The 18,731-nt window shown below is 41.3% G+C and overlaps 1 protein-coding gene and 1 non-coding gene across 5 annotated transcripts in view; both read left to right on the top strand.

Moving 5' to 3' along the window:
* The window catches only part of NR5A2 (nuclear receptor subfamily 5 group A member 2), a 139,237-nt gene that overhangs the window by 8,390 nt on the left and 112,116 nt on the right, over nt 1–18,731 (top strand). For all 4 annotated transcript variants that reach the window (XM_024238087.3, XM_024238082.3, XM_024238090.3 and 1 more), the window contains one exon: nt 862–1,508. In XM_024238087.3, coding sequence (XP_024093855.2) covers nt 862–1,508 — 647 coding nt within the window. The remainder of the gene's footprint in view (nt 1–861; nt 1,509–18,731) is intronic.
* On the top strand, nt 6,796–6,900 carry LOC112131064 (U6 spliceosomal RNA). The gene has a single exon (XR_002913218.1). It is a non-coding gene; the product is annotated as a U6 spliceosomal RNA (small nuclear RNA).

The following is an 18,731-nucleotide window of genomic DNA, read 5'->3' as shown; positions in this document are numbered from 1 at the left end:
AAGTCCAGGTGAAAATGATTTTCCAAGAAGAACATGTCCCCACCCCTTTTGTAATTGCAACAAGGTAGCCAAAATGGCTTTCAGGGACAAAGGTATCTTGTGGGAAAGTATTCACAATTTAATCCAAAATTGGGTAACTCAATTCCACACCCCCGCAAAAGAAAACCCCAAAGCAGTTTGGGTTTCTATAAGGAACTGGCATAATAAAAGCATATACTCTTAGAACGACTGATACTCTTTCTTAGCAATGTGAAATATTTTCTTTTCTTTTTTCTTTTTTTTGAGACAGGAGTTTCGCTCTTGTTGCCCAGGCTGGAGTGCAGTGGTGCGATCTTGGCTCACTGCAACCTCCACTTCCCGGGTTCAAGCGATTCTCCGGTCTCAGCCTCCTGAATAGCTGGGATTACAGGCACCCACCACCACGCCTGGCTAATTTTTTGTATCTTTAGTAGAGACGGGGTTTCATCATGTTGGCCAGGCTGGTCTCGAACTCCTGACCTCAGGTGATCCACCCGCCTTGGCCTCCCAAAGTGCAGGGATTACAGGTGTGAGCCACTGCACCACGCCTATGTGAAATATTTCTATGTCTAACAAAAATTATGAACTCTCCTCCATCCACAAAAGGGTTAATATGTCCCTATTTGGCCAAAATATTTTTTTGATGACAACACACACTTGGAGGAAGGAATTCATAAATAAAGAGGACATGGTTTTTTGGAAAATCTTTGTGGGCTATTGTAACGAAAACAACCACACACATACCACTTCTTGTCAATTTACATTTCTAAATATCTGAAGAATGCTAATAATTTGCACCTTATTTATACCTTTCCTTCCTTCCCCCCACCCCACCCCCAACAGCTGTAAGGGCCGACCGAATGCGTGGAGGAAGGAATAAGTTTGGGCCAATGTACAAGAGAGACAGGGCCCTGAAGCAACAGAAAAAAGCCCTCATCCGAGCCAATGGACTTAAGCTAGAAGCCATGTCTCAGGTGATCCAAGCTATGCCCTCTGACCTGACCATTTCCTCTGCAATTCAAAACATCCACTCTGCCTCCAAAGGCCTACCTCTGAACCATGCTGCCTTGCCTCCTACAGACTACGACAGAAGTCCCTTTGTAACATCCCCCATTAGCATGACAATGCCCCCTCACGGCAGCCTGCAAGGTTACCAAACATATGGTCACTTTCCTAGCCGGGCCATCAAGTCTGAGTACCCAGACCCCTATACCAGCTCACCCGAGTCCATAATGGGCTATTCGTATATGGATAGTTACCAGACGAGCTCTCCAGCAAGCATCCCACATCTGATACTGGAACTTTTGAAGTGTGAGCCAGATGAGCCTCAAGTCCAGGCTAAAATCATGGCCTATTTGCAGCAAGACCAGGCTAACCGAAGCAAGCACGAAAAGCTGAGCACCTTTGGGCTTATGTGCAAAATGGCAGATCAAACTCTCTTCTCCATTGTCGAGTGGGCCAGGAGTAGTATCTTCTTCAGAGAACTTAAGGTATGCCACCAGCTATTACAACTTACAGTACCCCTTTTAAGAGAGACCTAACTGTGTTCCTAATTAATATATTCTTGGTGCTGAAAGTACGTGTTCCTTAATTTTCTACTTTGTATGATTTACAGAGTAGATGTAATTTTATTACCTTGACTTCAGGACTATGGCAGCTTAACTGTATGGGGCTTTGATTTTGTGTAGCTCTTAATTTGGGGGGGATGGCATTTAACATAAAGTATGGGAAACTCGGGCTTTTTTTTTTCCTAAATAGTAGAATATCTGTATTCCTTTTAATTCAGATGGTTTGTGGCTTAAAACATTTCAAGTGAATGTGAAATAGCGCCTAGTAAACTATTTTTCTTGAAAATTACCAAGTAAAGAGCTATATTATAATGGTGTCATCTTGAAGGTTTCTTTTGAAGGAAAAAATGCCAACATTTAGTAGTGTTTAGACTCTAAGGAATGAAAATGATACCACTGGTTAGTAGTATCAAGTAGGTATTTACTACTGTTTGCCTTGACATTAGGTTGGTAAAGCCTTTGTTTTCGGAGCAGATTCCAATAGGATGTTTACTGTCATTGGATGGGGAATGGGCAAATGGTGAGTGCTAGTTTACTTGGTTTGGGTTGTAGTTCTCATAATCTATGTCTTGTTGATTTTAGTGGACTGGTACATTGTAAACATAGTACTTGTTTGTATAGGAATCTATGTTTAAATTCATAATTATTTTATTTCCTAAACTTAAGTCTGAATTAATGTGGGAAAGTTATTTAGAAGTTTGGAATCTAAGAGGGGCTACCAAAACACATTTGGTAGTCAGTGGTTTCATTCCTATTTTAAAAGTGAGTCTTGAATTTGATTTCCAAGTATATTTTGTCACAAAATCAATTTCTTCCTTTTGCTGTCACGGGGAGAGATGTGGCTGCTAAATATCTGTGACTTGTGATTACCTAGGACAGGAGACTGATTGTAAAATTTCTGAGAGAAGGAAAATGCAAAGCCGACTTTTAATTTTAAGAGTTACTGTTAAAAATCGTCTGTGTAAGTAGATGGTCTGGGGAATGTGGAAGCCACATGCAAATGAAAAATAATGCTTTCATAGCAGTCTACATTAAGCACTGTTCTTTGTACATGGAAGCATAAAAGTTACCTGAACAGACCTAAATAAGTTGATAAAATTCCACCAGCACGCTGTTAAGACTGTGGACACATCTAGCTCTTTATTTCCATGTCCTTTATTGCTACACTTAAAAATGGCTGAAGGATATCTCAAGCTGCAAAGGGCAAGCAGAATGCACTGCGTTAGCACAATTAGGCCAGATATTTTCCGAGTATGTGTTAGGGTCTGTAACCACTCTATGATAATCAGAACATTTTTCATGAAAAAACAAACCATGCAAACACTTTCCTGATAGTCTTACATTCAAAACTGTGTCCTTAATAGAACAGGTAAAGTATTTGAAAATGAAAATTAAAATGATAATTTTAGATACTGTCGAAAGGTTAAGTAACGTAAAAATGAGGAAAACACAGACTTTTTACAATCAAATGAACTTGATCTGAACTCTATCTTCACCGCTTAATAATTATGTCTTCATAGGCAGGTTGTTAGACTCTCTGAGCCTTGGTTTTTCTCATGTGTAACTTGCATATGTGGTGTTTGTGGAGGAGTATTGGGAGCACAGATGTAACTATTTATATTGAGGAGGTTTTCAAAGGAAAATGAGAATATGCAGATAAAGCACCCAGTACTGGGAGTCTGGCATATACTACGTACTCAATAAAGTATGGTGCTGTTTCAAATTGTTATTATTGGGGCCGGGTGCAGTGGCTCATGCCTGTAATCCCAGCACTTTGGGAGGCCAAGGCGGGCGGATCACCTGAGGTCAGGAGTACGAGACCAGCCTGACCAATATGGAGAAACCCTGTCTCTACTAAAAATACAAAAAAATTAGCTGGGTGTGGTGGCACATGCCTGTAATCCCAGCTACTAGGGAGGCTGAGACAGGAGAATTGCTTGAACCTGGGAGGCGGAGGTTGCGATGAGCCGAGATCTTGCCATTGCACTCCAGCCTGGGTGACAAGAGCGAAACTCCATCTCAAAAATAAATAAGTAAATTAAATAAATGATATTATCACTGTTGTTTTATGAAAAATGTGCAGAATCTACATAATTTTTATATTTAGGATCAAAAACATGCAATTATAGTCTCTTACTTTAACATTGGCAAAAACTATTACATGTGTTATAGAGTAGTATGATTGTATTATAATTAACAGTTATTAATCAGTACTAATTAAGGACCTAAAATTGGCCAAGTGGTAAGTTGTGTATAAGGTAAATACAATGTTGAGTAAAACAACATGTTTCCTCTCAGAGTTTATAATAAGACAGTTTCATAAATAATTATTTTAAAAAATAAAGACAGCCGCAGAGAATAAAAATATATTTTACGAATCAACAAGGAAAGAAATAATGCATATTATTTTCATGTAAAAAAGGAAACATTATGAAGTAAATACAGCTAGCGGCTGTAAGGAATTAAGAGGGCTGGGAAAATTTGCTTTTTCCACTATTCCTCTCTTTTCCCTCCTCTGCGGATAAATTTTACAGTGAGCTGCTTTATATAGCATGAGGTTAAATATTTGGCTAAAACATAAATATCTTTGAGAATGGGGCATATAAAAGCATTTTTTCAATCAATTATGGTGTTGTTTAATGCATTTACCAGTCTTTCATAGAATACGAAAAAAGGAAAAGGGAAAAAAGTACAAACACGAAGGTCATCTACAAGAGGTGGGAGATGTTCCCAGAAGAGAAAGATAATTTTGACCCACTTCACAGTTTGTCTTGGGCTTACATTGACCAGGAGTGATTCAAGTATTTTTCAGTGAACAAAGAGTAGAATTCAGAAAAACTGAAGGATAATTTCTGTAGAGAGTTGGGAGGTGACTATTGACATTTGGAAGAATTCCTTTTCCTTTCGTTTATAAATTTACTTTGTCAGAAAGCAAACCAACTAATTTGAAGCCAGGATTGAGACATCTCTAGGGCTGTGGCTTTCAATATTTTTAATCATGACCCGCAGTAGGAAATGTATTTTACGGCGAGACATAGTGTACCAAACACATCACATGGACGCACACACACAGATGCACAAACACACAAACAAATACACACAACTAAACCAAAGTTTCACCAGATAGTACATAACCTACAAGCCACGCACTGTGATATTTTCTATCTATTCTACTTTAGTCTAATTTATTTTGTTTTTAAAAAAATTCTGGTCATGACTCACTAAATTGATTTCACGGCCCATTAATGAGGCATGACCTGCAATTCAGGAAACCTTACTGCTCTAGAGGAGGTTTTATTGGCCATCCATTGGCATTGCCTACCTGCTACGATTAAGGATAATAACTCCGGAAAAATGTGTCTTCCTCCTGGCATGGCCTATAAGACATCCTTGAAACCTATAGCCTGAGTCCCCACCCTATCTTTCTGTAAAGGTTGGAATTTTAAAATATCATTTGGGAAGATAAATGCTCTTTTTTATTCAATTTGATTTTAATTATTTTTGTAGAGACAGGTGTCTCACTCTGCTGCCCAGGCTAGTCTCAAACTCCTAGGCTCAAGCAATCCTCCTGCCTTGGCCTCCTAAAGTGCTGGGATTACAGACAGGAGCCATTGTGCCTGTTTTATTCATTAAATATCTGTCCTTTTCTTGGTAACTTCACAGCAAATTACCTATCAAGTGATATACTTATTGGACAGATTTTTTATACCTCTAAAACCCAAAGATGAAAAATCACATATTTGCTCCTAATTAGGCAATTTTGAAATGACCTCTTGCTCACTCTCTCTCTCTCTCTTTTTTTTTTTTTTGAGATGGAGTCTTGCTCTGTCGTCCAGGCTGGAGTGCAGTGGTGCGATCTCGGCTCATTGCAAGCTCCGCCTCTCGGGTTCATGCCATTCTCTTGCTTCAGCCTCCTGAGTAGCTGGGACTACAGGCGCCCGCCACCACGCCCGGCTAATTTTTTGTATTTTTGGTAGAGACGGTGTTTCACCGTGTTAGCCAGGATGGTCTTGATCTCCTGACCTTGTGATCCGCCCACCTCGGCCTCCCAAAGTGCTGGGATTATAGGTATAGAGCCACCGCGCCCGGCCTACCTCTTGCTCACTCTCTCAGGACAAATTACACCCTACCATGTAGGAAAAAGAATTTCATTTGTTTACTAGTTAAGGGAACAGAAGGGCCAGGAAATTTGGTGGGTTGTTTTGTTTTTCTATACATCTACAAGGTGCAAAAAAAGGTATTCTGGATTTCATTCAAAAGATTGGAATGAAAAAGAAGAAATTACAACTCCCCAACTTTCATAGAAACCATGGAATTTCAGAGCTGGAAGATGAAAGGGAAAAGGGCTAGAGGACACATATAAGCGAGCTGCTTTGTTTTTTTAACACACTCATAAAGGACAATTCTGGTCTTCATCCAAAATAATGGCTTGAGAAAGATGAAATTAATACTCTGAAACTTGTAGCTTTTGCAACAGCAGATGTGCATCAAAAGATACTAATTGCCTAGAAATCACAAGGTTTTTCAGAGCTAGAAGAGATCACTGAGATCATTTGACCCTACCTCTTTTTACATATGAAGAAACTGAGGCAGAAGGGAATGTAATCTGCCCAAGATTATCCAGCTACTGAATGGCAGAACTGGGACTGGTAGATTCAGGTTCAAAGAAGCAGTCCTCTTGTACGCATTCCCTCATCCCCCCAGCGTGCGCACACACACACACACACACATACACACACACACACATATAAAGAGGCAGTGTAACCTTTGACTCCAAAAAAAAAACAGTCCTTTGCCAGTGAAGCTAAAGCAAATCTCTAGGTTATCAGAAGCCCATCACTACCATCCAATTACCAAATCACTAATCATCAGTGAGACAGATTTTCCCTGAGTCCAGATGACCCCCTGGGAGTGAATGAGTCACTTTAAAAAGCTACAATAATTCTTTCAGGCCACTGGGGTATCATTCAGTACAGTGGATTCAGCACTTCTGGGCCTTGAAAGAGTTTCTGAAGCATTCTCTGGTGCCCTGCCCTCTGCGGTTAGTTTACTCTCCGGGAGAATCTGGTTCAGTGACAGCATATGGGCTGTGCTCTGCAGTTAAAGCGGCCAAACACAATTATATCCTGTGCTCTCCTAGAAGCTGGGCGTGTTCAGTATGGGTTTCTTGTTACGTATGCTTGTCGAGATAGCAGAAAGAGAATGCAGGGCGCTCACTTTGGCGGCATATACAATAAAATTGGAAAGATACAGAGATTAGCATGACCTCCTGCACAAAGATGACACACGCATTCATGAAACTGTCCATAAAAAAAAAACATAGGATTGTAACCGGGTGATAGGTGAGCCACTAATTATAAAATTTTCTGATCTTTAAACCAAATCTGTTAAGTGACCTATGCTCTTGACTGTTTCCTTGTGTTTTTAGAAATTAAGAGCTAATTCGAGACTTTTGTATTCTGCTGAAAGTGCTGTCCTTGTGAGTCAAGAAGATTGGCTTTTTTTTTTTCAGTTTTTTTTTTTTTCACCTGTGTCTTGAATATCTCACAAACACAAGAGCAGTGAGAAAATAATTCCCACTTTGTTAAACAACTAATGAATCTGGAGGATCTATTTGATCTTCTAATGAGACCAGATGTCTTAAGAGAATTCTGGGAATGGATGTATAAGAACTTCCCCTCGATGAATGATTCTGATACATGTACATATTAAAAAAAATCTGAATTAATCCTGACTGAAACTCCCAACTAGCATTTCTGTGGAAAATAGGTCTCAGAGACTCAGGGAGTTTGTGCCAAAGGAATTTAGCCATGCTGAAGTTGGTTTTTAAGTATAGCTTTATCTAAAGCGAGGGCACAAGGGGAGGAGCAAACCTTTTTTTTTCTCTAGCCCATTATGGAAGCTATCTGAGCAGCGTTATTTATTTATTTTTAACATTCTAGATCCTTTTTCCTAAATCACAGTTACCTTTCCCAATACAGGCCTATAATCTTAGGCTTTATTGAATCTGCCCCAATTTTAAGCTATATTCTTTAGTAAATTTACTTAGTCCTATTTTTTTTTTTTTTTTAAAGACAGGGTCTCTCTCTGTTGCCCAGGCTGGAGTGCAGTGGCATGATCATAGCTCACCGCAGCCTTGACCTTGTGGCCTCAAGCCATCTTTCCACTTTAGCTTCCCAAATAGCTGGAACCACAGGCGCATGCAACCATGCTAGCTAATTTTTTATTTTTTGTGGAGATGGGATCTTGCGATGTTGCCCAGACTGGTCTGGAACTCCTGGGTTCAAGCAATCCTCCCACCTTGGCCTCCCAAAATGCTGGAATTACAGGCGTAACCCACTGTGCCTGGCAGCCCTACTTCTTCTTCTTCTTTTTTTTTTTTTTTTTTGTGACAGAGTTTCACTCCTGTTGCCCAGGCTGGAGTGCAATGGTGCGATCTCAGCTCACTGCAACCTCCGCCTCCCAGGTTCAAGTGATTCTCCTGCCTCAGCCTCCCGAGTAGCTGGGATTATAGCGCCTGCCACCACGCCTGGCTTATTTTTGTATTTTTTAGTAGAGATGGGGTTTCTCCATGTTGGGCAGGCTGGTCCCGAACTCCTGACCTCAGGTGATCCACTTGCCTCGGCATCCCAAAGTTTACAGGCGTGAACCACTGTGCCCGGCCAGCCCTACTTTTCTATGGGAGAGAAAGAGAAACTGAGAGAGAGGATCTTGCTTGGTGTCTACCACATTTACTTGCCATATGGCTGTCCTTTGCCTTCTGAGAGTTGGGGTCAGGAATCATGGGTCCAACACCAGCACTCCTCATTGCCATGTGATGTCACAGAGCAATAGCCATTTTACTTACCTTTGTTTTCACTTCTCTGGATGCAAAGTAGCTAATCTGGGAAGCACAAGGATGACAAAAAGAAAATAAACATTAAAGTTTGTTTTTCAGTCAAATTTTTCAATGAAAATTTTCCAATCAAAATTTGATCTCAAGGCATTAATAGCCATCTATTGCCAGTTCTCATACTCATCACAAAGTTGCCAGAATGAAATAAATTGAACCTGCATAGGTTTACAAGGAAATGATAAAACTGGTTTTTCTTCCCCTGAAGGTAGATATGAAAGTGTTCTGTCTTTGTGAATTTGGAGAGAATGTTGGAATCAGCAGGTTTGATTCATGGTCTCTAAGGTCTCTTCAGGTGTTAAGCATCTGCTTTTATATCTTTTTCCAAGCAGACCTGAAACAGAAGGCTTTGGTGTGGCTGATAGTGTTGGATGAGAATTTATGTTATTTCAGCCTTTCTTGCTTATATACGTATATTGCATGTGTCTGTTGTAGACTCAGAAAGTCATTATCTTTCTTCTTGCTTTCTTCTGAGCTTTCTTCTTGCTCACAATTCACTGAAAGAATCAGCTCTTCTCAGTCAATGCCTGTTTGTGCTATGGCCAACTCACTGTGGGGCAGTGGAACATGCCCACTTACTGTGGGGATGTGTATTGTTCTTTACTGGGATATCTTGAAATTACACCAGTCACCTCAAAACTCCCATGCATTAGTTACTTCTACTAAGATAAAATTTACTCTCCCTAAAATTTACTGTTTTTAATGTACAAATAATAAAACAGCTCTTTCACACTTTAAAATTCTCTTGTGTCCCGTTGTAATAAGCTCCTCTCCCCACACCAGTCCCTGCCAATCCTGATCTGTTTTTGTCCTTATAGTTTTTTTTTTTGTTACTTTTAAAAAGAAGTAAATTTGCTTTATTCGTTGAGTATACATTTACAAACTGTAAACTCAGTCTAAGCATCCTGAAACTTATGGTTTCAGCATAGTTGAGCACTAACAGTTTCCATGGAAACATATCCTCCATGGGGCGCTGGGATATTTGGTAAGAGAGTAGTGATGATCATAACTTCACACTGGGTCTGCTTGTTCACATGTCTTATGAGCTTCCTGTTCGTATTAACCTGTATGTTACCTACTGGAACCGTGGGGAGAACATGAGAATAGCGAGGCACACCCAAGAAATCCATGTTTAACTAGCTTGGCCATCGTCAGGTGTCTGAATCTGAATAGTGAGAGTAGGACCACCCTGCTACTGCATAGCTGACTGCCTCATTCTGTACCCCTCCAGTTCGATATAGCCTAGTTTTGCAAACTGAGGCTTAAGCCTTGGCAGCCAAGAGCAAGCCCTTGTTCCTGTTCTGATGAGGATGTACTGAATTATTTTGTATTCAGTTTCCTACGATGACCTTCTCTAATTACACAAAAGAAAACATAATGAATTTACATATCTTTGGGTCAATTTCTGAAAAACCATTCTCTTCAGTAATACAAGTCCTTTAAGACCTGTTGGAAAATGGTACAGACGTGAACATTTTCCTTGCTCTGCTCAAGGTCATATGGTAAGGGAGAAGAGAAGTAACTTTTCTTGGGTACCCACTAAGTACCTACTCTAGTGCTAGGTGCTTTCAGGCCTTTTTCTAGTTTGATCTTTAGGACAGGCCAGTGATGTGAGCGCAGTGTATGGTCATTTGGTCAGAGTGGGAGCAAAAGACCATCGCTCTCGTATAACGTGTTCTCTGTAAAGGATGCATCCGTCAGTCATAATAACTCATAGAGATGTCAAGTTAATTGATTAGTAAAAGTTTGCTAAATCAATTTTTTTTTTTTTTTTTGAGACAGGGTCTCACTCTGTCGCCCAGGCTGGAGTGCAGTGGCACGATCTTGGCTCACAGCAACCTCCGCCTCCTGCATTCAAGTGATTCGCCTGCCTCAGCCTCCCGAGTAGCTGAGATTACAGGCGTGCACCACAACACCCATCTAATATTTGTATTTTTAGTAGAGATGGGGTTGGCCAAGCTGGTCTCGAAACTCCTGACCTCGGGGTGATCTGCCTGCCTCGGCCTCCCAAAGTGCTGGGATTATGGGCATGAGCCACTGCGCCTGGCCGTAATTGTACTTTCTTTTTCCCCCTTTTTTCTTTTTTTGAGACGGAGTTTCACTCTTGTTGCCTGGGCTGGGGTGCAATGGTACAATCTTGGCTCACTGCAACCTCCGCCTCCTGGGTTCCAGCAATTCTCCTGCCTCAGCCTCCCGAGTAGCTGGGGTTACAGGCATGTGCCACCATGCCTAGCTAATTTTTGTATTAGTAGTAGAAACGAGGTTTCACCCTGTCAGCCAGGCTGGTCTCAAACTCCTGACCTCAGATGATCCACCCGCCTTGGCCTCCCAAAGTGCTGGGATTACAGATGTAAGCCACCATGCTCAGCCAAATTGTACTTTCAGTAAAGTACTTTACTGTTCACAAAGAACTTCCATATACATTTTTTTGGTCCTGGTCTCTGTCTTTCATTTTGGGAGCATGGATGTAACTGGCCTTTCGTCAATGGTTCAGTAGTGTTGTTTTTTAAAGCCTACAACAGAACCATCTCCTATGAATTGACTATCACCTGTCTAAAAGCCCTGTTTACAGCATGTTTTACCTGCAAGAGCAGGATATTTAAAGTACTTTATAATTGATAATTGCCATTATCAATATGCTTGCCTCTTTACCATATTCCAACAGGTCTTAAAGGACTTGTATTATTTTTACTGAAGAGAGTGGTTTTTCATAAGTTTACCCAAAGATACATACATTTGTTATGTTGGTTTTTTGTGTTTTTTTTTGTTTTTGCGTTTGTTTTTGAGACAGAATCTCACTCTGTTGCCGGGGCTGGAATGCAGTGTCGCGATCTTGGCTCACTGCCGCCTCCGCCTCCCGGGTTCAAGCGATTCTACTGCTTCAACCTCCCAAGTAGCTGAGATCAGGCACACGCCACCACGCCCTGCTAATTTTTGTATTTTTAGTAGAGACGGGGTTTCACCACATTGGCCAGGCTGGTCTCAAACTCTTGACCTCAGGTGATCCACCTGCCTCGGCCTCCCAAAGTGCTGGGATTACAAGCATGAACCACCGCACCAGGCTGGGTTTTTTTGTTTTTGTTTTTGTTTTTTAAATTAGAGGAGGCCCAGACAAGTGTGGTGGCTCATGCCTGTGATCCCAGCACTTTAGGAGGCCGAGGTGGGAGGATCACCTGAGGTCAGGAGTTCGAGACCAGCCTGGCCAACATGGTGAAGCCCCTTCTCTACAAAAATTATGAAAATTAGCCCGGCGTGGTAGCACTTGCCTATAATCCCAGCTACTTGGGAGGCTGAGGCAGGAGAATCACTTGACCTCAGGAGGCAGAGGTTGCAGTAAGCCGAGATCGCACTACTGCACTCCAGCTTGGGTGGCAGAGTGAGACTTTGTCTTAAAAATAATAATAATAATAATAATTAGTGGAGACCATCATAGGAAACTGAAGACAAAATAATTCAGTATGTCCCCATCAGAACAGGAACAGGGTCTTGTTGTTGGTTGCAGAGACTTAAGCCTCATTTTGCAAAACCAGGCTATATATAGTTGGAGAGGCACAGAATGAGGCAGTCAGGTATGCATTAGCAGTGTGGTCCTTCCCAGCTTGTGAATACCTGGGTAGGCTTACCTTATCTCCTCCAACCTCCCACTGCTCAGCACTGGTTCCTACTGAACAATCGGTAGAAGCAATTTTGTCAGCTTGTCTGCCTAGAAGTAGCCACATGCTTGTTTGCTGAGAATAATTAGGGTCCCTGCTTATTCCAGTACTTATGCTTTCCCAGCAGGCACACAGATTGCTCACAGATCTTATGGAAAGGCTGCCAGTGTTACTTCCTCAGTGTTGGGGAGGTAGAGCCCACTAAGCCTGAGCCCTCGGTCCCCTGTCTGCACACTGTCATACAAAGTCACAGAATGAGTTAAAAACACACACACACACAGAAAACATGACTCATATGTGACATCCCTCAAAACACTTTTGAAGGACTTTGCCCTCTGAACCTATAAGGTAAAATAGATCTTTTTTATTTTCCAGGATAAATAAAGAATGATTTTGCTCTGACCTATTCTTCTACAGCTTGGGAAGTAGATCATACAAATCTTTGAGAGTTCAACATCCATTTGCAGAATGGCTCCATGGAAATTGGCCATTTAAACTATTCTTCACGTTAAAGACATTAAGCTCTAACCCAAGAAAACTACCCACAGCCAAGAACAACAAAAATGACATAAACCACGTCACCTAACCCAGCAGTTAGGTGTTTCTTGAATATCTGATACTTAAAACTTAACTCCCCTCTACACCTGTCTCCTCTCCATACAGTAGGCTAAAATCAGGCAGCCAGTGGCATGGGTGCCCTGGCTGGCTCCATGGGGGACAATAACCTTGCACATCATTTTCTTTATCTTCTCCTCTCTCCTCCTTGTCCACTTTTCTTCTGTCCCAATTCACTTTTTCTTTTCTTCATTAACTTTTTTTCCTTTCCTTCTTATACCTCAGGAAGCACCCTTAGGCATTACCTTGTCCTCAGCTGCATCTTCATTTACCCTTCAGGTGAAATGTGGTTGAGCAAGGAAGGCAACTCATTCCCTGCAAGTCTGAGAATGGGTGGAGCAGGCAAGAGAAACAGTTAAATAGACCCCAGAGATGGGCTGCAGTTAATGATAATAGGATTTCTATCTGTCCTTCCACTGTGCCAGGTGACTTCCACACAGTGGCATTTTCCAAGGGTGGGTGCAGAGGGAGCAGCTGCTCAGCTTGGATGGGTATGGGCAGGAGAGGTTACTGAGGCTGCAGGCTTAGCAAGGTGAGTATGCATGGATCCCACGAAGTCAATGCAAAAGCAATTTGAAAATCCCTGCTTTTCAAATAGGTGTAAGGGTTTCTGTCCATGACAAGGCTGTTCTACTTCAGTCTTTTAACCATGTCTCCACACAGTCCCACAGATGGTCACTAGTGTCTTCCTCACCTTTAACTTCCTCCTTGGAAATAATTTTCACATGCTATGTTCTTGACCTACCAGGACAATTTCTATGAATTCTTCACGTATTGTGTCCTGGGAAGGAATAGCCAAAAGCTTTGACAAGAATAACTAAGTCTGGGCCGGGTGCAATGGCTCATGCCTGTAATTCCAACACTTTGGGAGGCTGAGGCAGGTGGATCACGAGGTCAGGAGTTCGAGACCATCCTGGCCAAGATGGTGAAACCCCGTCTCTACTAAAAAAAAAAAAAAATACAAGAATTAGCGTGGCATGGCAGTGGACACCTGTAATCCCAGCTACTCAGGAGGTTGAGGCAGGAGAATTGGTTGAACCCAGGAGGCGGAGGTTGCAGTGAGCCAAGATTGCGCCACTGCGCTCTAGCCTGGCCAACAGAGCAAAACTCCATCTCAAAAAAAAAAAAAAAAATTGAGTCTGAAGTACCCAGGACTTGTTGAAATGCTGCCTGATCATTTCTCTCAGAAAACTAACAGAAAACCACATTATTTTGAATATTTGGAAATGTCAGTGTCACTCAGAGTGCACAACATTCGGGATTAACTTTTTTTTTTTTTTTTGGAGACAGAGTTTTGCTCTTGTTGCCCAGGCTGGAGTATAATGGCACGATCTTGGCTCACTGCAACCTCTGCCTCCCGGGTTCAAGTGATTCTCCTGCTTCAGCCTCCAAAGTAGCTGGAATTACAGGCGTGTACCACCATGCCTGGCTAATTTGTATTTTTAGTAGAGACAAGGTTTCTCCATATTGGTCAGGGTGGTCTTGAACTCCCGACCTCAGGTGATCCACCCACCTCTGCCTCCCAAAGTGCTGGGATTACAGGTGTGAGCCACCGCGCCCGACCCAGTATTAACTTTACAACCAAACTTGATCCAACTTCTAATTCTGTAAGAATACCATTTCTTTACATGACAGATGGAATAATTGGCCAATAGGTCTAAAGTCTGTCCTTTATTGTGCAGTAAGAACCTCGCAAAGGTGAAATGCAACCTGAGATCTTAAGGTCCTGGTCTCTGTCTTTCATTTTTGGGAGCACGGATGTAACTGGCCTTTCATCAATGGCCTAGTAGTGTTTGTTATTAAATTCTATAACAGAACCACCTCCTATGAATTGACTGTCACATGTCTAAATGCCCTGTTTATAGCATGTTTTACCTGAGAAAGCAGGATAATTACTTCATTTAAATTAAAAACATATTTTTATGGGAATGACCCATGGTAGACACTGGATACATGTTGAATTAATGTGCTCAAGACATAAAGGACGGATACAGATTTCTCAATGGTAAAGGCAATATGTAGACATCTTTGCTTTACTTTTAAGCAACATTCCATAGATATTGTCAATAACCTGAAAATTCCTAGAATAATGTTTTAAATGACTTCTTAATTAGTGTTCCTTATTTTCATATAGGCACACTCATATTCGTTTGCTAAAAACAATTACCTGCATGCACAAATTCTGGGTCCCAAATAATTCTCCCTGGCAGATTTTGTGTGTATGTGTGTGTATCTGTGTCTGTGTGCATCACAGTGTTTTGAGTGCATATCCTGTTTTCACACACATTCTCTGAAATGTTGGCTCATTCTAAGGGCTGTTGTTTCATTTTGATCACTGTATCCTGTGGACTCTGAAACTGCTACAAATGCTTCTTTACCACACATCTTACCATCACAGTTGTGTGCCTTTTTGATCTAAAGTTGTGATGAATAAGAGGCTTTGTTGCCTAATTTTTAAAAAACTTACTAAATATTACATTTCCCCTTATAAAATAATGATATAGATTAGTGTTTGTGCAGAAGTGTTGGCAACAGAATTCTTCAAAAGTTTTCCTTTGGGTGATGAAAAGCTGTTATATTATTTTGACTAGCTAATCAAACGTAATTGGGGAGCTTGAAGTGCCTTAGATTTTCCTTGTACAGTTATCAAAGCAGGAAATGTAACTCGCGGAGCTGATGAAAGGCATCTCTCATGGTATTCTTTCAATTATAGATCTTACAGAGCAAATGAAAGAAAAGCTCTACTGCTAAAAACTCAGAGGCTTGAAATGCCCCTTAATGTTAACTGCTGTATTAGCTAGTTAACACATTATTATGTACTTTAATTGATTCTTGCTCCAGCTTTGGAGAAAAAAATTATGGATCTGTTTGGCACATAAATTAAGGTGGGGGGAAGACACCTGAGTACAATAACAGCAATATTTTTATTAACACTTGGTTCAAGTAACATCAGATATTTGCAGTGTAAACAATGGCCCTGGTTCACTTTTGCGTTTTGTTTTTTTTTTTTTTTTTTTTTTGAGATGGAGTCTCGTTCTGTCACCCAGGCTGGAGTGCAGTGTCGTGATCTCGGCTCACTGCAACCCCTGCCTCCTGGGTTCAAGCAATTCCCCTGCCTCAGCCTCCTGAGTAGCTGGGATTACAGGTGCATGCCACCATGCCCAGCTAAGTTTTGGTTTTTTAGTGGAGATAGTGTTTCACCATGTTGGTCAGGCTGGTCTTGAGCTCCTGACCTCATGATCCGCCTGCCTCAGCCTCCCAAAGTGCTGGGATTACAGATGTGAGCCACCACACCCGGCCTAATTTTTGTATTTTTAGTAGAGACGGGGTTTCACCATGTTGGTCAGGCTGGTCTCGAACTCCTGACCTCGTGATCCACCCACCTTGGCCTCCCAAAGTGCTGTAATTACAGGTGTGAGCCACCGCACCTGGCCTAAAAGCATTACTATATTGCACTCATCTGTGGGTATTCCTGTTTATGAGTGTTACTGAAGGAGTTTTATTTGACCATTGAGAATTGCTTTTATGATTTTATCAATGAAGTGTTATAATCTAGTAAACATAACTTCATTTCAGTCATATTTAGAAGGGTCCAACTGAGATTTTTAGCTTTTGAAAGGATCAAAACACATTACACCTGCATTTTACTGGGGTGTAGTATTTTTCTTTATTGTTGAATCATACTCTCAAAGCTGCCTCTAAAACATTTCAGCCATAAATGGGTAGTCCTGACCTAGGATCAGGCCAGCTTCAAATTTTATTCACATATTCATTTATTCACTCACACATTCATCAAACATTTATCAAATTTGTACTGTGTGTCAATCCTTATGCTAAATTGCTGGAGATATGACAGAAGCAAGTGCTGTAATCCCAGCATTTTGGGAGGCTGAGGCAGGAGGATCACCTGAGGTCAGGAGTTCAAGACCAGCCTGGCCAACATGGCAAAACCCCGTCTCTACTAAAAATACACAAAGTAGCTGGGTATGGTGGCTCATGCCTGTAATCCCAGCAACTCAGGAGTCTGACGCAGGAGAATTGCTTGAACCTGGGAGGTGGAGGTTACAGTGAGCCAAGATCGCACCATCACACTCCAGCCTGGGTGACAGAGCGAGACTCCATCTCAAAAAAAAAAAAAAAAAAAAGACGAGAGCCGTCTTCACTTTACAAGTTAAGTCTCCACGGCAGTTTTCTCAATTAAAGTAGAACCCCTCCTGACATTGATGCAGCGCTAAACACAATGGCAAACTCTGACCCTGAAATCTTGTGCAAGTACTTGGTTATGACAGCACACTAATAACCCCAGCTATGTTTACACCAATGTTTAAGATTATGTTTGAACTGGAAAGGACAACTTAACTCCCATAGACAACAAGGTGGGAGTGAGGGAGGGTTCAGGGAAGCATCACTAGGAGAGAACAGCTCGTGTAAAAATACGGAGGCATTGGCATTGCACTTCTTGGAAACTTCAAGTAATTCCTATGGCTGGAAGGTCAAGGATAGGGAAGGGGCAAGGGGTAAAGCTGGACAGGTGAGCAGGTCATTTATATATACGGTTCTAATATGGATTTTATTCAAGGCAAAGGGGAGCCACTGGAAAAACTTAAGCATCGGGGGACCAGAAGGATTGAAAATGTACCAGGGACATATGCCCGCCACGTAATATCATGATTTCGGTCCTGGTATAGGATTTCCCTTAATTGCCAGCATTTAGCTTAAAGTGCATTTAAATATTGTTTTGTTTTTAATTTACTATCTAAACTTGTACTAAAGGAGTTTGTATCTTTTATGTGCTTAGTTATTTTTGTTATTGTCTCCAACAGACCTTTTTCCTCTAGGTAAATTTTGGTTATTGATGACATGTATGTATTTGAGGTGTCCTGGTCCTTGTTTCATATTTAATTTAAACAAATGTAATGTTTTAAAAATTATTTATTTATGTATTGTAGATATGGGGCCTAGCTATGTTGCCCAGGCTGGTCTCAAACTCCTAGGCTCAAGCAATTCTTCTGCCTCAGCCTCCCAAAGTGTTGGGGTTACAGGCTTGAGCCACCATGCCCAGCCTTCAGATTTCTTCAGTATAACATTCTTTTTGACCAGAAAGTTTTCTTTTTCTTTTTCTTTTTTAATTTTAATTTTTTTTTTTTTTTTTTGAGACAGAGTCTCACTCTGTCACCCAGGCTGGAGTGCAGTGGTGTGATCTTGGCTCACTGCAACCTCTGCCTGGGTTCAAGCGATTCTCCAGCCTCAGCTTCCTGAGAAGCTGGGACTAAAGGTGTGCACCACCATGCCCAGTTAACTTTTGTATTTTTAGTAGAGACAGGGTTTCACCATGTTAGCCAGGCTGGTCTCTAACTCCTGACCTCAGGTGATCCACCACCTCGGCCTCCCAAAATGTTGGGATTACAGGCGTGAGCCACCATACCCAGCCAAGTTTTTCTTTTTAACCTTGAACTGATTTATTGCTGATTATTTCATAGTTATTATTTTAATGACACCAAATCATCCTTCCAGTATATGCACACATCGAGGGGGCAATCTAGCCCAGTGTGCCTAAAGTGATTCCACACTAGCTTTTTAAAATTACATATTCCCAAATTCTTCACCAGACATGAAGAATTGCTCATCCATTCATATATTTATTAATTCAACATACATTAATTAAGTATCCAGTATGTGTCAAGCCCTCTTCTAGAAGTGGGAAGAAACAAGTGAGGAGGGAGGGAGCAGTTAGAGGGGTTCAGAGAAGACCAGTGTGAAGAGCTGACATTTCAGCTGAAATCCAAATAACAAGAAAGAAAAAGCCTTGATAAATCTGGACACAGCACTACAGGCACAGGAATAGCATATGCAAAAATCCTGAGATAGAAGCTAGCTTAATATTTTCAAGAAAATAAAGGAAGGTCACTACCTAAAAATCAATGATTGTGGGGGAAATAGGGCTCTTGAAAATGTCAAACAGTTTGACAAGGTCCAGCTCCTGGA

Source organism: Pongo abelii, chromosome 1 (genome assembly GCF_028885655.2).
Source record: "Pongo abelii isolate AG06213 chromosome 1, NHGRI_mPonAbe1-v2.0_pri, whole genome shotgun sequence".
Taxonomy (NCBI): Eukaryota; Metazoa; Chordata; class Mammalia; order Primates; family Hominidae; genus Pongo; species Pongo abelii.
Note: the sequence above shows the minus strand (reverse complement) of the source record. Positions and strands in the feature narration are given on the sequence as shown.